At 46.3% G+C, this 20,312-nt stretch overlaps 1 protein-coding gene across 1 annotated transcript in view; it reads left to right on the top strand.

Moving 5' to 3' along the window:
- The first annotated feature begins 12,081 nt into the window (after window positions 1-12,081).
- Window positions 12,082-20,312, top strand: part of ADAM17 (ADAM metallopeptidase domain 17) — a 58,998-nt gene continuing 50,767 nt past the window's right edge. Inside the window, 2 exon segments of the mRNA XM_024213251.3 lie at window positions 12,082-12,222; window positions 12,224-12,383. Of these exon segments, the coding sequence (XP_024069019.3) occupies window positions 12,112-12,222; window positions 12,224-12,383 (271 nt within the window). The 5' untranslated portion in view covers window positions 12,082-12,111.

Below are 20,312 nucleotides of genomic sequence, written 5' to 3'. Positions count from 1 at the left end.
TGTTAACACCCTGCTCAAATTGCCTGTGCTCCACACCCATCCTGAAAAGTAGGATTGTAAGAAATAAGGAAGAGTTCTTCAGGGCTGGCCACTGGGGCCTTTGCAAAGTCCACACCTACAGGGTCCATTTTTGGGATCCTATAAGTGTCTGTCAATCAGTTATTTTCAATGCAAAAGTAACCTACAAAATGAAAACATAACTAGCAGTGACATTTTGTCAGTAATTATTCAGAGACAGCACTCCAGCTACCCAGGACAGGTTCTTGAGACTTTTGAAGTATGTAACAATTACCTATTCTGTTCATTCCCTCTGGGGCACCTGGCATTGGCCACTGTCGGAAGACGGGACACTGGGCTTAGATGGACCTTTGGTCTGACCCATTATGGCTGTTATGTAGCGCTTTTCATCTGTAAATCTCAAAGCGCTTTACACAGGAGAGCAGTATAATTATCCCCATTTCAAATATAGGGAAACTGAGGCACGGGAAGTGATTTATCTAAGGGTCATCTGATTTTTGGGATGACCTATGACCAGTTTGCAGTGGAGCCAGGGCCGGCTCTAGGATTTTTGCCACCCCAAGCAAAAACAATTTTGGCCACCCCGCCATTTTTTTCTTACCCCACCCCCGGCCCCGCCTCAACTCCGCCCCTTCCCCAAATCCCCAGCCCTGCCTCCTCCCCCCAGGCCCTCAAGCCTAGGAGGGAGGGAGGGAGGAGGAGAAGCAGCGTGCGCGTCGCGGCCGCTCGGGGTCTCCCCCTCCCTCCCAGGCTCTCAAACCTGGGAGGGAGGGTGAGCAGCGGCACGCGAATCAGCTGTTTCGCGCGCTGTGGCGCGCGAGCGGCAGCAGCGGAGGTGAGCTAGGGCGGCTGGGGCACATTTTTAGGGGCGGCATGGCCAGCGCCAGAATGCCGCCCCTAGAAATGTGCCGCCCCAAGCACCAGCTTGTTTTGCTGGTGCCTAGAGCTGGCCCTGAGTGGAGCTAGTCTGCTACCAGCAGTGTTACAACCACCCCAACTTCTTTTTAGCTACCAGTTGCCTGCAAAGCTGAGCTCGTTCATTTGCTGAGTGGCCAGTGTGGCTTCTTGCCTAAGTGCAGCCCAGTGAATGATCCAGCTTATTTGCACATTGCTGACACAATGGAGGCATTAGAGAGGACCTAAATCTTGCACGCATTCCTGCAGCTGATGAAGCAGTAGCCCTCCTGCAAGAGAAGGAAGACAAAGGGAAATCCCAGTGAACAGAAAGGGAGACCTCATGAGAGATCAAAGACTGAAAGGAAGCAAGGGGGAGTGGGAGAGGCTGTCACTACCCCGTCACTACCTGCCCTTAGCATGAAGCAGCCTTGTCTGTGCCTACTATGGATCAGCTTCCTGAAACCACCAGTCTTTGGCCTCACAAGTACTGACTTCCAGGTCTCCGCAAACCTCACCCTCTCTGTGCAGACTAGTGCTGGGTACACACCAGCCACCAAGTCCTCACAGTGCTCCCTGCAGTACCTAGCCCCTGTCAGTGGACACTCAGCGTAATTCCCAGGTAGGCTGTCCCCAAAGAGACAGCATACACACAGCTTAACTGGTACATCATAGGATCAGGTCCTTGATAACAACCCAGCACTGAAATACATTTCTAGTGCCAACTATCATAAGTTTATTAAGAAAGATTAAGAGATACTGAGCAAAGATGAGTGGAAACAGAGCTGGTTACACATGTAAAACAAAAACACATAATCAACTACCCTTAGTAATGGTTACCCTCCCTGTTTAATAAAGTAGATCTTCTCCCAAGCATTTAAAGAGAACAGGAGTACTTGTGGCACCTTAGAGACTAACAAATTTATTAGAGCATAAGCTTTCGTGGGCTACAACCCACTTCTTCGGCAGGCATCCCTGCTAACATGGTTCATGTTTTGACTGTTCTTCTTCCAGCCTTGTTTTGATCTTGATCCTGATATCACGAACACCACAGGGCATTTTGCCATTGATTTCAATGGGAGCAGGATTCTTTTGCGTAGAGACTGTCCGGTTTGGCCAATGTACATGGCAGAGGGGCATTGCTGGCACATGATGGCATATATCACATTGGTAGATGTGCAGGTGAACGAGCCCCTGATGGTATGGCTGATGTGATTAGGCCCTATGATGGTGTCACTTGAATAGATATGTGGACAGAGTTGGCATCGGGCTTTGTTACAAGGATAGGTTCCTGGGTCAGTGTTTTTGTTCAGTGATGTGTGGTTGCTGGTGAGTATTTGCTTTAGGTTGGGGGGTTGTCTGTAAGCGAGGACAGGTCTGTCTCCCAAGATCTGTGAGAGTAAAGGATCATCTTTCAGGATAGGTTGTAGATCTCTAATGATGCGCTGGAGAGGTTTTAGTTGGGGGCTGAAGGTGACAGCTAGTGGTGTTCTGTTATTTTCTTTGTTGGCCCTGTCTTGTAGGAGGTGACTTCTGGGTACTCATCTGGCTCTGTCAATCTGTTTTTTCACTTCAGCAGGTGGGTATTGTAGTTTTAAGAAAGCTTGATAGAGATCTTGTAGGTGCTTGTCTCTATCTGAGGGATTGGAGCAAATGCGGTTATATCTTAGAGCTTGGCTGTAGACAATGGATCGTGTGGTGTGTCCTGGATGGAAGCTGGAGGCATGTAGGTAAGTGTAGCGGTCAGTAGGTTTCCGGTACAGGGTGGTATTTATGTGACCATCGCTTATTAGCACAGTAGTGTCCAGGAAATGGACCGCTTGTGTGGATTGATCTAGGCTGAGGTTGATGGTAGGATGGAAATTATTGAAATCATGGTGGAATTCCTCAAGGGCTTCTTTTCCATGGGTCCAGATGATGAAGATGTCATCAATGTAGCGCAAGTAGAGTAGGGGCGTTAGGGGACGAGAGCTAAGGAAGCGTTGTTCTAAGTCAGCCATAAAAATGTTGGCATACTGTGGGGCCATGCGGGTACCCATAGCAGTGCCGCTGACTTGAAGGTATATATTGTCCCCAAATGTGAAATACCACATTCTACCACACCACACCACATTCTACCAGCCATTATCCTCTGATCCCACTGAGGATTACCTAAAGAAACTACACCATCTGCTAAAAAAACTCCCTGACAAAGCACAGGAACAAATCTGTACAGATACATGCCTAGAACTCTGAAACCTCCCAAGCATTTAGTCTGTGATAGAGCTGCTGGTTTTCAGTCAAAAAGAGGATCCACTTTTTCATTATTATCCCCAGGCCTTCCAGGGGTTTCCCCAGTAAATGGGTATCAAAATAGCTTTTTGCTTCACTTATATTTTCCAAAACTCATTGTTTTGACCCCAAAATCAGGAGGCTGTCCCATTGTTTGTTCCCCTGTGTGCTGGCTTCAGCTTGTCTTCACAGCCTCCTGTTGACTTGAAATGCAATTGTAGCTCCCATTGTGTTTGGCTTACAATGCTTAATCCTAGGCAGACCATGAATACACATCCCTTTGTCTGTCAAAAGTGGTTTTTTGCCCCTGCTGGGGAGTAACAGCTTGATACAAACTATGTGGATATATTTTCAATATATTGACATAATTTTTTTAATGTGATCAGTAGATATATTTCACAATGATATTAAGGATCAGCATGATGTTGTCTTTCATTTAAGATTTCACACGACATCTAGATAAATACTATGACAGCAAAATGTTAGGTGTAGCAAGTTTGTCAGGCCTGATAGACATTGCTGTTACAGAACAGTGACCCTTTGCCAGTTGGAATGGAGGAGCTCTTAGGGTTACAAGGACAGACTTAAAGAGAGACTGGGTCTCCAGGAGCAAGGGAAATAGAGGGACACCTGTGGAACGGAGGGACCCCTACAAATATATTTCACAGAAGTGGTAAAGACAGAACATCACTAACTTTAATGAAATAGGTATCTGAGTGGAGACTTTCCACAGAAGGATTATACACAAGGGATGAAATCTTGGCCTCACTGAAGTCAAAATGGGAGTTTTGCCATTGACTTCCATAGGGTCAGGATATTACCCAAAACCATTGAGGAGGTCCTCAAAATGGACTGTATCCTGTTTGCCTTACTCAGGTGTGACCCTCCATTGCAGTCCACAGGACTACTTGTGTAGTAAGAAAGGAAGTAGGATTTGGCCCTCAGTCCTGATTCCCCACTTTGTGCAGTCATTTACACCATTTATTACCAGGCCAGAATGGCTCTGGTTGACATTCACTTTGTTCAGATGTGAATGACTCCACAAGGTAGAAAACAGTGAAGAATCAAGGCCTCGGTGACAGATTCATCCCTGGGTCAACACAGGGTCAGAGGAGAAGTGGCTTGTGTTTCTCCAATTCTAGGGCTACCAGGGGCTAGTTCTGCCAATGCCCTGCCCCTACCCCATCCCTTCCACCCCCCTTGCCCACTGGAGCCGTGAGCATCCCCCCACGGCCAGAGGAGCCCTGGATGAACCGTCCCAAGCCCCAGGCTGCTGGCCAGCCTGCCCCAGCCACGTCAGCCAGCCCAAGCACCAGCCCGCACGCCTCAGCTGCTCAGGGACACTGGCCAGGCTGTCCCAGCTGCATCGGCCGGCCTCAGCACTGGCCTGACCCCCAGGCCGCTGGCAGACCTGAGCACTGGCCCAAGCTGCCTGCCAGCCCGAGTTGCCAGTTGGCAGAGCCCCCAAGCTCCAAGTTGCCTGCTGGAGCTGAGCCCCTGCCAGCTTCAGGGGAGAGGGGAGCGAGGGCAGGGCCTTGGCCTGGGTTAGGGGAGGCTATTATACTCGTTACCCATGTTGGACTGAGAGGCATAGATCCTGCTGTGCAAGTGTATTCTCCTGCAGCCTGTTCACACCAGCACAGCAGAATATTTTTTAAGCCCACACTAATTCCCCGATCCTACACAGAACTCCGCACAGGTGGATCTCTTCACCCGCTTCAAGCATACAGCATATATTCATGAAGGGACCACAGTCCATCCGAATGGAGCTTCTTACAGGACTGGGGCATAAGTCCTTGTTTAGGCAAACTCCCATGGATAGCAGTGTAAAAACTGAGGACACCATTCTGCAGTCCTTATGCTCAGTAGTTCTTTTTCACTCAAGTAGTCCTACTAATTGCATAAAAACTCAGGTCTGTGCAGGGCATGTAGAATTGGGCCCATAGCAAGGAGCATAGGGTTTTGGCTCTTGCTTCCTGCCCTACCTCAGCCAGTTAGTTGCATCTGATATCTTACTTTTTCATATTAATTTATGTATTTCCTTCCATATTTTAAGCTTATTTTTCTCCCTTTTGTTCCCAGATTTGTTGTAAGATGTTGTACTCACATTCTCTTCAGTATTCCTTTTTATTTGTGTGTTCTTAAAATCATTAAGAATTTATTTAACTTAAAAAGAAATCTACAGCCACTAGAGTAGAATCTCAAGTTATGTGGAAAAGGTAGCATGCTGACTAGCATCTTAAAACAATTGTTTTAAATTTACCATTAAAGCCTTTGTAATATTGTATTTGAGTTTACAAAAGCTACTACAACTCTAACAAAGAATAACATAAAACAAAAGTCTAAGACTGACAATCTATATTCCATATTGGAAATCTCTCCTCACTTCAGAGGTTTTTAATTCACAGCATCAACGATTCTGGTATTTTTTCACTAGTACGTTATGAAACTTTAACATGACTCCATTCTGACAGAGCCCTTTTTTAGCTCACACTCTTTTCTTTTTCTTAGCAATCTAGGTTGCCTACCGTTCAATAAATGAATTTTTCATTACATTTTTAAGTCTCCATTTACACTTACATCCCATCTTGTCAGTGCATACTGCTGGGAAAAAAATTCAAGAGTTCAACCCTGCAACCTTACTCACGCAAATAAACCTCACTTCTGAAGTCTCTGGGAAGTCAGTAAGTAACGATTTCAGGATTTGGCCTATAAGGCTGCATTTGCTGTTTAAAATGCTTCCATTAAACTTTCAGTCACGTGCAGGAAACATAATAAATGACAAAAACATGCTGTGTAGGGTAGATTCCTGAGTTCTTTTGATATCTTCATGTGGGCAAATACATCCGGTTAAGTTCTTTGCTAATTCTTTTGGCAGTTCAACAGTCCCATGTTCAGATGCGTCATTGCCAGATTTCATATGGATTGCTGGAGTATAGTGGCTATCAGTTAATTCCCTCCTCTCCCCATACCTCAAAACAGTACAGCTGGAGCCTAGCCAACATATCTTTCTTTCCATAGCTCCTTTTTGGTCTTCATATCATCAACAATATCTTCTGAAGATACATTAGCCTGCTCAAAGGCTTTCATCCAGAAGAGGTACATATGTCCTACCTGATAATTAGATTCTGTTTCCTTCCACATTATCTCAGATGATAGGAATATTCTTTCTTGCAGAGAAAATAGAACCAATCAAAACACTGGTGATGTCACCTTGAAGGCAAGGGCATTGGTGCCAAGAGTGTAAACATTTTCCAGTGACACTGATGTCTGTCCCAGGGGTAAAAGAAACCATTGGAATATATTAAAAAAATCCTTAAAAGAATTTTCAGTCCTTTTCTGTTTTAAAGCATTTGCAACCACAAAAAGAATTACCACAGATTTGTACTAGCAAATAAACCAGACGGATCCCTCTAATGGAGGGGTAAATGTGTTGGTTTACTATATTTTAATATATATAACATTTGACCTTAGGATAGTTGGAATCATAAAATTATAATTATCAGGTAAAATATATATATTTCATCCTTGCATACTATCCCTGACCACAGAGCCTTCTAAGGCAATGTTTATTAAGGGCCTAATCCTGCTCCCATTGAAATCAATGGCAAAATGCCCTGTGGTGTTCGTGACATCAGTATCAAGATCAAAACAAGGCTGGAAGAAGGACAGTCAAAACATGAACCATGTTAGCAGGGATGCCTGCAAAGAAGGTGTGAAAGGGAGCTCTGGGATCTGCCCAACAAATCTCAAGCCTTTTATACTTACATCATGGCCAGACAGGAGAACAAGTCTGGAAAACTCAAGCCTGGACCAGTGGTGCTGGAACTAGGGGTGCTACTGCACCCCTTGATTTGAAGTAGTAATAACAAACACCAAATAGATGGTTTCCATCAGCAGCACCTCACTGTCTGGGGGGGGCAGTCAGGAAGGAGGGGGTGTTGGATGGGGTGGCAGGGGGCAGTCAGGGGCAGGGGTTCCGGGGGCAGTCAGGGGACAGGGAGAAGGGGTAGTTGGATGGGGCAGAGGTCCTGGGGGGGCTGTCAGGAATGAGATGAGGGGTTGGATGGGGCAGCGGGGGTCCGGGGGTAGTCAGGAGACAGGGAGCAGGGGTGTGTGGATGGGGCAGGGGTCCCAGAGGGATCGTCAGGGAACAGGATGGGCCAGGAGTCCCAGGGGAGGGGGGCACATAGAAGGTGGGGGCCGGGCCACGACCCCCTCCCCATACCAGTTGAAACCCAATGCAGCCCTCAGGCCAAAAAGTTTGCCCGCCCCTGCTTTAATCCCTAAATGGTAGACTTCTTTAATTCTTGATTGGCTCTAACAGGGTAGAAAGCTTTGGGAAGTCAGGCTTTTTTAATAAATTCCCAGCAGCACAAAAGTCTATCAGACAGATAGAAGCGTTGGTGCTTGCTAATTATATATTTATGGCCTTCTAAACAAAGGTGCAGTCATCTTTCTTTGGAGTAGGAAAGGAACAGACAGAAGGATGGCAGCATTGTCTTCTGGTTGATGTGGAAAATAGGGACTGACATGTTATTGACATGGACTGTGACCGTATAGATCATTGTTGCAACCAAGGTCCTGCAGTTGCACCAAATCTTGTACAAAGTAAGGTGTCTATGGAAAGTTGTAGTTTGTTGGTTATGATTATGCTGTCTATATGTGTGTATCATTTTTGTATTTGAAGTTATGAATATTGGCCATGTACTTTCTCAATGTGTTTGATTCTAAGTAGCCTCAGTGAAGCATTTGGTCAGCTTCTTGAGAAAGGACTATTCTCAATAAGTGCCCAATCAAGAAACACTTAACTGACAATGGACAGAATCATTCATAGACATGTGCCTTGCCCAGGTGGCTACAAACTCCATCTTGTTGCTGTGACTTTGCACAGAAGAACGAGAATATAAAAGGCCCTGGAAGCCCCACTATTTTGGTCTTCAGCTGGCTTAAGAGATGGCTTCTCCACCCCCAAGAGATGCCTGAAAGAAACTGAAACAAAGGACAGTAACTACTGTGGTGTGAATGATTGCTGGACCCAGACTAGGAAGGAGTCCAGTCTGTGAAAGAAGCTTATTGGAACATCTCTGGGGGTGAGATTTCATCTATATTCAGTTTTCTTCTGTATTAGGCTTAGATTTGTGTGTTTTTGTTTTATTTTGCTTGGCAACTCATTTTGTTTTGTCTGTTATTACTTCGAACCATTTAAATCCTACTTTTTATACTTAATAAAATCACTTTCGCTTATTAATTGACCCAGAGTAAGTAATTAAGCAAACAGCTGTGCATATCTCTCTATCAGTGTTATAGAGGGTGGACAATTTATGAGTTTACCCTGTATAAGCTTTATTCAGAGTAAAATGGATTTATTTGGGGCTTGGACCCCATTGGGAACTGGGTATCTGGGTGCTGGAGACAGGAGTACCCGCTAAGTGGTTTTCAGTTAAAGCCTGCAGCTTTGGGGGACCTGGTTCAGACCTGGGTCTGTGTTTGCAGCAGGCTAGCGTGTCTGGCTCAACAAGAAAGGGTTCTGAAGTCCCAAGCTGGAAGGGAAAACAGGCTCAGAAGAAGTCTCAGCACATCATGTGGCAGTCCCAAGGGGGTCTCTGTGACCAAACCCGTCACAGGGACCTCCTTAAGGCAGAAAGTATGGACAGTAAGAATTACTTTGTCCCTTGAAAAGATCCTAGCAGGACAACAACTTCACAGTAATGTACTCACTCTCCAGGCAGATTAATTCGGAAGAGCTTTGAAGATGTTGTAGAGCATGTGGCTATAGTTTCAGTCAAACTTCCCAGAAGCATCACTGTATTTGCCTGAAGTCACAATTTCAGGCTGTTATTTTTAGTAGCTCTGTCACATCAGCCCACTTCTCTGTGCTCCTGCATGTATTACTGTTGTTTCAGGCTTGCCTTGGCAGGCTAGGTAAGTCAGTTGCAATGCATCAACTTGGTCCTCGAAGATCATGGAAGTCCTCTGGGGTTAGAAAATAAGGACGAAATTTCTGTCTTGCTGGTCAGAGAGGGGAAACTGGGGAAAGGAGTATATATCCTTATAGAAACAATACTACAGTAATGGCCCAAAATAGTGCAATATTAACATTGTAAAATGTTGGACCACTTATAAAGTTCAGGAAAACAGAACTGAGGGAAGTATTAGTTAACAAGAAGGTAACTCCAAGTTTTCAGGTTTTATCATACCTTTATAACTCCATTAGCCTTAGAGTCTTTACTTTCAGGCATGAGAAGAGAAGAGGAAGCAGGAAAGAAACACAGATGTTCTGGAAAATTTCCTTGTGTATCCTTTAGCAATTAGGGATTGCTAATTTACAGAGACTCCAGATCTCATTAGTCCATAGTAGGCCAAGTCCATATCAATAAAGAGAAGGATTGACCTTGTCTAATACAATCAAGAGATGTGAATATACTAACCTGCTAATCTCATCATATCTTTTAATTCTCTAAAATTGTTCTCAGGATGCTGGAACAATTTTTATTGTGGGGGTGCTGAGAGCTATTGAACCAAATTGTAAACCCTGTATATAATGGAAACCACTTCAACCCAGGGGGTGCGGCAGCACCCTCAGCACGGCTAGTTCCAGCACCTATGCCAATGAGCTCATTCAGTCCATCTTCCTGCCAGTTTGTTCCTTACAGGATACTTCCTAATGCTTTGTCTAGTCTAGTTTCAGAAGTCATATACAAAGGGAGTTCTACCACTTCCCTTGGAAGATTATGCCACTGTATACAGCCTGAAGTTTTTTAGATAGGAAAACAACTAATTTAATTTTGTTGTTTTTCCTACTATGCATCCTATATTTCCCCTTAGTTCCATTCTACTACACCAATTTATACCCTCATCATGTACTACTCAGGTACTCATGCCCTGGTCTACACTAGAGTTAGGTCAATACAAGGGAGCTTACGTCAACCAACTCTGTAAGCGACTACACTGAAATGTTGCTCCCACCGATGTAACATGCCTGCTATGCCGACTTAATAACTCCACCGCCGCGAAAGGCGTAGCGCTTAGGTCGACACATTGTTAGTGTAGACACGGCATTGCTTACATTGACTGTTGCTGGCTTTCAGAAGCCATCCCACAATGCCCTACACTGACAGTTCAATTGGTGAAATTGCTCCTGGTGAGGATGCCAGCACAAGGAGCGTAATGTAGACATGCAGAAGTGATTTAATTACGGCGGTGGCTGTACGTCAAGGTAACTTAGTGGGAATGGAATAGAAGAGAGGGAAGAATTATTTAGGGCAGTGGTGATCCGTCTGCAGGCACGGACACCTGTAGTTCCGATTGGCCGGGAACAGCAAACCGTGGCCACTGGGAGCTGCGGGAGTCCATACCTGCAGACGGTCAATGTAAACAGTCTCGTGACCCGCCAGCGGATTACCCTGACAGGCTGCATGCAGGCCGCAGGTTGCCCACCACTGCCCTAAATAATTCTTCCCTCTCTTCTATTTGCACCCTTGTAGCAAGGCAGGGCTTCTCCCCAGAAGCTTGCTACAGACTTGCCCACAGTCTCTTTTTTTAAGTTTTATTGTCCAAACTTAGACCAAATCAATGTCCTATGATTCTGATTCTACTTAGAGGTTAATTATGAAGGTGATAGAAGGAGAGAGACACACAAAGACTTCAGGGGCGGAGGGTGGGTACCTCCCCTTCGGGGAGGCTAGCCTGCCAGCCCCGCCCTGCATGTCTGAAGGAGCACTGAGCCCCTTTTCTCCCATGGAGTCCCAAGCGCCCCCCCCCCCCCGCCCCCCCCCTCCGTGCCCGAGGGCGCCCCCCCCCCCTTCCCCCCGGGGGCCCCCCCCCCCCCCCCCCCCCCGGGCTGGTCCCCTCAGTGCCAGGCCGAGCCGCTGGGCTGGCCCCGGTGCCGCTGCAAGGCTAGGCTGCTGCCCCCCCCAGAGCTGAGCCGGCCCCAGCGTCACTTCAGGCTGCTTGCTCAACTGCCCCCTCCCCGCCAGCCCCAGCATCCGATCCGACCCTCCTCACACAGGCTGGCCCAAGTGCCACTCTGGGCTGCCGGTGGGTCAGAGCTCCAGGCCACTGGCTGGAGCCAAGCCCCTGCTGCTTCCGGGTAGAGTGGGAGGGAAGTCCCGTAAAGTCACGGCATAGGGGACAGTATTGTATCCTTAACTATCACCAACGGATCCTTCCTCGTTGACTTCAGAAGTCTGTCCAATGTTAGCATGCCATCATGTCTTGGTTCCTGGCAGGCAGCACACTGCCATGTTCCCACTTGCCCTTGGCTTTCATTTTTTACCCCACACACCACAGTATCATCACTGCTCGAGAGGTGATCCCAGACTAGATGGACTGTTGTTCCCCTCTATGTCTCCAAATCCTGCTTGAGGCTTGCAGTGCAGATGACACCAACATGTGTTTTAACCACAATACTGGGCCATGATTTGGGAAGAGAATTAACACATTAAATATGGTTATTTATTTATAGTGGGCAGCGCATACAGGCCTCAATCAGGCCCCTTGTGCTCGGCACTGTATGCACAGCAACGCGCGCCGGGATCCGGTCCCCGCAGAGGCACGGTGCGCTTAACCCTTTGAAGCACAACCACACTGTTGGGATCCCTGAAACGGAGCCGTTTGCCGTGTAGCCGGCAGCTCATTTCTGTCGTGGTGGAGCTTCCCCCGAAAGGGGCGCGTCGGGGCACTCTGGGGTGAGGCTCCCCAGGGGAGGGACCGGATCCCCCGCCGCGCCTGAGTCAGCCCCTCTCTCCGGGCAGGGGCCGGCAGCGGCCTCGCTCGCTCGCCGTGTGTGGCCTTCACGTCGGCGTCAGACTCCCCCCCCCCGACGGCGCGTCCCTTGCGGGGGCTGCGACCCGCTCCCCGCCCACGCCGGGCTCGCCCCGCGACCCGGCCCGGGGACAAGATGGCGGCGGCCCCGCCACACCCACAATGCTCCGCGGGCAGCCGGGTTTCCGGGTGTGGGCCCTGGGGCCGGCGGGTTGGACGCACTGCGGGAGCCGGCAGAGAGCTGAGGGAGGCGCCTTGCGGCGGAGCCTGTCCCCCCGGTGCAGAGGCGGCTTCCCGGTCCGATGTGAGCGGGAGCCACGCTCGCACCATGAGGCTCCGGCTCTGTGCGCTGGTCCCTGCCCTGCTGCTGCTGCTGTGGGCGCCCGTACTCGGGGCGCTCCAACACCCGCCGCGCCCAGCGGAGCAGCGCCTCGGTAAGGGTCGGGCAGGGCTGGGGGAGGGGAGTGACCGCTGGCTGAGGGGAGAAGTTATCAGTGCATGGGGAGCTGGAGATGGGGGGGGGGGGAAGGGGAGGGAGGCGTGGCCACTGCTGGGGGGGGGGGAGAAAGGGAGCCATGGTCACTGTATGGTGGGGAGGGGGAAGGAATGACCTAGCAGGAGGGGTGGGTAAGGACAAGAGTGATCAGTACGTGGGAGGGCGGGAGAGACCACTGCTAGGAGAAAGGGGAGGAATGGTCACACTGTGTGGGAGGGGAGGAGTGACCATAGTATGGGGGTGGGTAATGGGAGGAGTGATCCCGTATGGGGCAGAGGATAGGAGAGTTCAGCGTTTGGGAGTGAGGGAGGGAAGAATTGTGCCAGAGACCACTGCTAGGGGGAAGGGGAGGAGTGATCAATTTATTTTGGGCTGGGGTGTGTGTGCTTCTGTACATATGTACATAAACGCACCCTGCTGGGGAAAGCAGTGACCCAGGGACTGGGCAAGGAAGAACTGGACTGGTTCTCAGGATGTTTGGGGTCAGTTCCTGGCTCTGCCACAGACTTTGTGTTGTTATTAATCATGTTTATTATGGTAGCTTCTGCAGACTAGTGGCAAACACTGGACAAACAGAGCAAATTCTTGCCTGTTGTTTTGGTGGTGTCTCTATTCCAAATCATATGTTTACATTCAAAACTGAGTTTACTGCATTTAAACAAAACATCAATTTTCCACCATATTAGACATTGTGTTTAAACAAAACTTAACTTTGGCATCTATCTCCATGACATGATTCTTTAACCAGCACTGTGAAATGGTCAGTGTTTGTAGGACTATCCATTCATAGCTGACAACTTAAACTGCCAGGTGGGAAACTTCATCATTAATGAAGCCTCCATGAAAGTGAATGTCTCCTCTGCATTGAGAGAAATCAATTCATGCACACCTCTTGCTATCACAATAGCCACTGTGCACGCTTCATATCTGTTACTAATGCCTACTTTAATGGGTGGGCACGCCATACAGAGGGTGCTTGCATGACCCTAATTGCTGTACATAAGAAAGGCCATACTGGGTCAAGACCAAAGATCCGTCTAGCTCAGTATCCTGTCTTCCAACAGTGGCCAATGCCAGGTGTCCCAGAGGGAATGAACAGAACAGGTAATCATCAAGTGATCCATCCCCTGTCACCCATTCCCAGCTTCTGGCTAACAGAGGCTAGGGACACCATCCCTGCCCATCCTAGCTAGTAGCCATTGATGGACCTATCCTCCATGAATTTATCTAGTTCTTTTTTGAACCCTGTTATGGTTTTGTCCTTCACAACATCCTCTGGCAAGGAGTTCCACAGGTTGACTGTGCATTGTGTAAAAAAAAATATATATATACTTCCTTTTGTGTGTTTTAAACCTGCTGCCTATTTCATTTGGTGATCCCTAGTTCTTGTGTTATGAGAAGAAGTAAATAACACTTCCTTGTTTACTTTCTCCACACCAGTCATGATTTATAGACCTCTATCATATCCCCCCTTAGCTGTCTTTTTTCCAAGCAAAATTTCTAGCAAATTTGTAGCCAGATCAGTTTGCATAGAAGAGGATTGTAGAAGCTTGCTGATGTGATTGATGTTAATCAAAATGTCTTGCCACACAATTGAGCATATCAGTAAACGGTATGATCCAATTTTCTCAGCCAAGGCTCTATTTTTGCCATGACCTCAGTACATTTCTCTTACCTCCAACAGAGCCTCCTTGTGACTTCAGCAGCTTGAAATCTTACTGCATTTTAAACTCTGCTTTCCCATTTTGTTTCACTTCAAGATTTTAACTTCACATTAACTTGATGGCACAAAACAGTCCATTGCTGTGTGGTAGCAGGAAATAATTGTAGAGTTTCTGAAGGTATCCCAAGAAACTAGCACCATCGTGTGATGATTTTTCAGTATCTACAATAACCAAATGCAATGTATGCGACCCACAAGGGTTGAGTATTTTTGTGTGTGTAGCGGTCAAGCTTGAACACCTTGCCTGTTTGCCCCATTATCATAGGAATGATCTCTGCAGTTGTCAAGCTTTTCTAAAATTGTGTTTGAGAAACTGAGACCAATTGTTTCATGTATTACCTAGGAAAAGTTCTTTAATTTCTGGCTTTCTGTCAACCACAACTGTTCTAATTATTACATACATTGGTTCCTGATGGCTAACCTTGGGGTTTCAGTCTAAAATGATAGAGTAATATTTTGACTCCTTCATGTTTCACTATTTTCTGGAGTAATTTCTTGCTGACTTATTAAATCAATTCATTCTGAATGTCTTTCCCTAAATAGAGAGCCTGGATCATACCCCTTTGAACACATCCTACATGTTGTTCCACTACTTGATCCACTTCTTTCAAGAAGTTTCCACTGTTTGGCATGTATAAATTCTCTGAGCCAGAAGAACAATGGAAAGTAAGATTTCTTTCTGCAAATGACTGCACGGTTGAAATCAGGTGCATCAAAACATTTCACCAGTACTTTTTTTATCTTCAGTAAGATACATTTCTGAAGGATCAATTGTTTTCCCTTTCATTAAACGAATTTCAAGCTCTTTCCAACACTGCATATACTTTCATATGTTCTGGACTATTTTTATTACACTTCAGAAGTGCCGTGATGTTTGCCCAGTCAGAGTCCTTCATGTATCAATTTCTGTTTCTTAGAAGAACCCATTTTTCAGCAGGGACAAAAGCAAGATCTCAGTTAATGTTCTCATTGTATCCACATGTACTGGGGAGCTGGATTGGATTTTTGCCAATAGGCCACCGTGAAACCCTGCTAAACTGTGGCAGTTTAGAAGGCACCCAGCCAACTACAGAACCCAGCAAGGAAGAGGTTCCCCCAGGCGACCAAGATCTCTTTGGCATACCTAACCCTGAGCTAGAGATTGACCCCAAGTAGAGACAGCATTGGAGATAGGCCCCAAGACCCAGGCAGGGAGCCCGCCTGATAGTGTTGCAGAGGGGATCTCAACCAGTTAGTATTATGTGTTGTATTGCAATAAACTGTCCTGGTACTAGCTGAATACGAAAATTTAAACAACTTTGTTCTGGATACTAGCTGGGCACTGTAACTTTGGGCAGATGTGAGCTATGTATGAATGGACAGATATGCCTTTCTGCCTACTTAGCTTTTATTGTCCCATCTTCCCCCCACCTCCCATGTGTTCAAAATAGCAACAGCCCCAAAAGTGCAAAAGAGTTTTTCCCTGATATACCAAATCCCACAACCATGGACCAAATGTGCTTCTTCTCCCTCACAGTCAACTATGGGCCCCCTCCCTGCTCAAGGTAGTGGCACCACAGGGGTTAAAAAACAATATACATTTCATGGGAGGAACTGTAGCGGCAGATACAGAAAGAGAAAAAACAATTAAAAAAACCAAAACTTTGGGTCACAGTTTGATCAGTGCCCTGAGCTGCTAGTCACCTTTACGTTATCAAACACGCATTAGAATATGATGTGAATTGTCCAAATGAGGCTACAGAGACATTTCGTAATGCACAGAGATAAGGCATTTGTGAATACACAAGTTACAGAAGATCATGGTTATTTTCTGTCAGCCCCTCAGCGTTGTTAACCCTTTTCCAGCAAAAAGGGTTCATACCCTTGACTGAAAAACAATTTTACAGTGTACTTTGTACTGGTCGGCAAGCATAATAAAATAGAATTAAAGAGAAAGATCTTGCTCTGTGTTGGAATACACGTTGCAAGGCAATGAAGCTTACTTGGGGCATCCCCTATAGATGGTGTTTTTTTTCTACCCCGGTTCCAGCTGTGGGGCACCATCCTTGTAAATAGTAGTGCTACATATCTTTCAGGTTTGCCCATTGCTTTTTTGAACAGGACCCTCCTCTTGAGAACACGCCTTAGGGCAGGGGTAGTCAATTAGTTTTTGTCAAGGTCCAAATTTCTTGGTCAAGGTATAGTCAAGATCCAGACTCCATAGAAAACAAGAATGATAATAAGTAAATAAAAAGATTTTTGGGGTCTGTTCAAAAGCATCTGGTGGTCCGGATTTGGCCCGCAGTCCGCCAGTTGACTACCCCTGCCTTAGGGTAACATCCACCAATGTAAGGACAGCCTGCAGATGTGCACATACAGTTAATAACCAGCCCTTTGGGAGGCCCTCCTGCCAGCACTGGTCCTGTGTAAGGGAGAAATAAGGTGGAAAACATCTTGCCATCCCCAAAAGTACCTCAGACTGGTAAAAGTAGAAGAAGAATATGCTAAAAATTGAGGAGGGAAGAAAAGCCACATTTTATCGTTGTTGACATGAAACTAGTAATAGGACAATAAATACTTGCATGGTATTGTAGTGTGTGAATGTGAGGCACTCGTCAGGTGCTATACACTGTACATGTCAGAGCCCTCAGAGAGAGGGGCATTATCAGTGGCTGAAGGCGTGGCAGACTCTAAGGCTAGGTCTACACTGAGGGGGAGATCGATTTAAGAGATGCAAATTCAGCTACGCGCATAGCGTAGCTGAATTGGACGTATCCTATTCGACTTACTCCGCTGTGAGGATGGCAGCAAATCGACCGCCGCGACTCCCCCGTCGACGGCGTTTACTCGTCCTGACGAGGTGGGAGTACGCGCGTCGATTCAGGGATTGATTTATCCGTCTAGAGATGCAAGAAATCGATTTCTACCCGCCGATCTGGGCGGGTAGTGTAGACTAGCCCTAAGAGAAGGGAGAGAAGATGATGGAGGATATGTTTGCTGACCTCATGACAGCATCTGAGCAAAAGGTCATAAAGACAGAAAAATGGAGAGAAGATTTCATGCTCTAATACAGGGGTCGGCAACCTTTAAGAAGTGGTGGGCCGAGTCTTCATTTATTCACTCTAATTTAAGGTTTCGCGTGAAAGTAATACATTTTAACGTTTTTAGAATCTTTCTATAAGTCTATAATATATAACTAAACTATTGCTGTATGTAAAGTAAATAAGGTTTTTAAAATGTTTAAGAAGCTTCATTTAAAATTAAATTACACCGCTACCTCAATATAAAGCGACCCGATATAACACGAATTCGGATATAACGTGGTAAAGCAGTGCTCTGGAGGGGCAGGGCTGTGTACTCCGGTGGATCAAAGCAAGTTCAATATAACGCGGTTTCACCTATAATGCGGTAAGATTTTTTGGCTCCCAAGGACAGTGTTATATCGAGGTAGAGGTGTAAAATGCAGAGTCCCCTGGACAGGTGGCCAGGACCCGGGCAACGTGAGTGCCACTGAAAATCAGCTTGCGTGCCATAGGTTGCCTACCCCTGCTCTATATCAGAATGAGAGAGAGAGAACGTCAGCGAGCAGTCAAGGGAGTGCATTGATATAGAAAGGGGCCTTCGGGAAAAGATACTGGATGTGATGCAGAAGCAGACCAACTTTCTGGAGAATGGTGTTGCTCTTTCCCCATGCCCAGGACACCAACCTAACCATGTCCTGCAGCCTGTCAATAACAGGAGTCTAGGACACCCTTTTACTCCACCAAGTACAAGAGAGAGGCCCTTCCCACAGTTCCATTCCATATGTACCACAAAAAACAAACAACACCCCCAAAACAAAACAAGATCAGCTACACATTCACCTACATATTTTTGTTATCTCATCTGCACAATGATGTATGCATCAGCACTTTGGGTCTGACTTTGGGCCTGAGTGCCTCATTTCCATTGGCTTTAACTTTGTGCTGTGTGTTGTTAAATCAAAGATTTTTTTTTTTTTAATTAATTACAATTTTGCTGAAAGATTTTGTTGAGATACAGTTCCATAAAATTGCCACACAAAGTGTATTCACTTTATTCATTTTCTTGGTTACATTACATTCCTTTTCCTCCACTACATCCTGACATCAAAGTACAAGCACAGTGTTTCCCTGACCAGTTAGGTCATTTTGCAGATGCATCCTTTTTGGCTGTTTATAAAGTTCAGCAAGTCTCTTCACCTCTGCCTCTCAGACCATGGTGAGACACACTCTCCCTTGCTCCCACAGATGTTTCGCACAACAGCAAGCAGCTATAACGTGAGGCAGGTGCTTCTCAGAATCATCTGGCCTTATCATGAACCTCCTCCCCTTTCCCTCTAGTCTTCCAAATGTGCACAATCCACTGTTCTGTAGCTATTCAGGATATAGTTAAACTGCTCCTTTCTCCTATCCAAGTGCCCAGTAAAGGGCTTCATAAGCCAGGGAAGCAGAAAGTAAGTTGAGACTTCCAGAATGACAGGAGGAATTGCAACATCATTAAAGTCCACCGCGGTCTTGGGAGGAAAAGTTCCATTTTTTTTCATTGCATAAAATGGGTGAGTTTCTAAAGATCCTGGTATCATGAAGCTTTCCAGATCACCCCACATTAATGTTGGTGAACCTACCACAGTGATCAGCCAAACCTCTTAGCACTATGGAATGGCATTGTGGTTGATGAATTCTGAGTCCTGGTGCGGCGGGGGCAGATAATAGACATGTGGGTTCCATCAGTGGCCCTTTATATAGTTCAGAAACCCCCAACGTGCAAATCCATCAATAACCTCCTGTGTGTTGCCCAGCTTTATGACCCAACACAGCAGCACCCTATTAATAGCAGCACAAAACTCTGTGACAACAGCCCTGACAGCTGATCTACCACCATTAAAGTGGTCAGGTACTGACTGTTAGCAGTCGGTGATGGTGAGCTCCCAGATGGTTCCACATGCTTCTCCATGCTGAAGGGAACACTCATGTGGGTGTTCTGCCACTGCAGCTCTAGGGAGAGCTTTGCATTGGTCTTGAGGAAAGCAGCCTTCTATATTCTGAAGTTCTGCTACTACTGCTGGTCATCCCATTTCTGCAGCACCTGTTCCATCAGTCGGTACTGGCTGAACTTCACTGAGTGAAGCTGCTTCAGGAAGATGTTATGCAGAAGTAACTGTTCGACCTCCTCCTCCTCTAGCAGTATCTGCACGACATCATGGCAGCTGTGCTGATAGCTGTCTCCCAACTCAAACAAAGCCATCCATCCGCATGACTGTAAATACATCTGTGGCACCCTGTTCATATTAATTATCTCAGGATTGTGGTACTAACCATGCTGCCTGACAGCAGTTTGAAAATGTCACTGAATCACTAAAACCAGATGAATTATCAGCTGTCATGGGAGTTTGTTAATATGACCCAAAGTCCCAGAATTCTACTATTTCAAAAATGTATCCTCACAGCTCTGTGCTGTGATTTGCATAGGAAGTAGCTTAATTTGACATAAGCAAAGTGGCATGGATGCACTCTTTTGGTATAGGTCTAGCAGAAAAACATACTGAAAAACTTTCCCATGTAGGTAAGGTCTTAGTAATTCAATAACTTTGTGGGTTTTGTTGTTGGTTGTTTAGTGTATGTACTTTGTGTGTTTCCCTGTTTTCCCTGTTTGGCCAGCTTTCCCTTTTGTTTGCGTGTGTGTCTCTCACAATGTTGGGTGGAGGGGAGTTTCAAAAGTAAGTAAATGTTTGTAAAATCACAATAGTTGACGGGGACTCGGAGTCAGAGTACTTGAAATTACTTCTGACACTTTAAAAAAAATTGATTAGGTTTCAAGTTGAGTGTGTTCCCCTAACTATGGCTAGACTTTCTTTCCTCTGTTACAACTCCAGCCTGAGTTGTGAGCAATCCAAAACAAATTTGAGATTTTATTCTCCATGATGGTTTGTTTCTCTCCTCTTTCCGGCTCCACTCCTCATACAGTAGTAGCAGCAGAGGACTGAGGCTGCTGCTGCCGCCGTTTATAGCTCACAGAAACAGTGACTCCTTCTCAGTTTTACTTTGCTGCGGCTGTGGAATTTATCTTGTGTATGCAGGAAACCCAACAAATATGGCCACCATTGGGGGAAAGTTGGGGGTGGGGGAGTAGACAAATGTAAACTTC

The sequence above is a fragment of the Terrapene carolina genome, unplaced genomic scaffold, assembly GCF_002925995.2.
Source record: "Terrapene carolina triunguis isolate 2854851 unplaced genomic scaffold, T_m_triunguis-2.0 Scaffold42, whole genome shotgun sequence".
In the NCBI taxonomy this organism is placed as follows: Eukaryota; Metazoa; Chordata; order Testudines; family Emydidae; genus Terrapene; species Terrapene triunguis.
The sequence above is the reverse complement of the archived record's forward strand: the minus strand, read 5'-3'. Positions and strand labels throughout refer to the sequence as shown.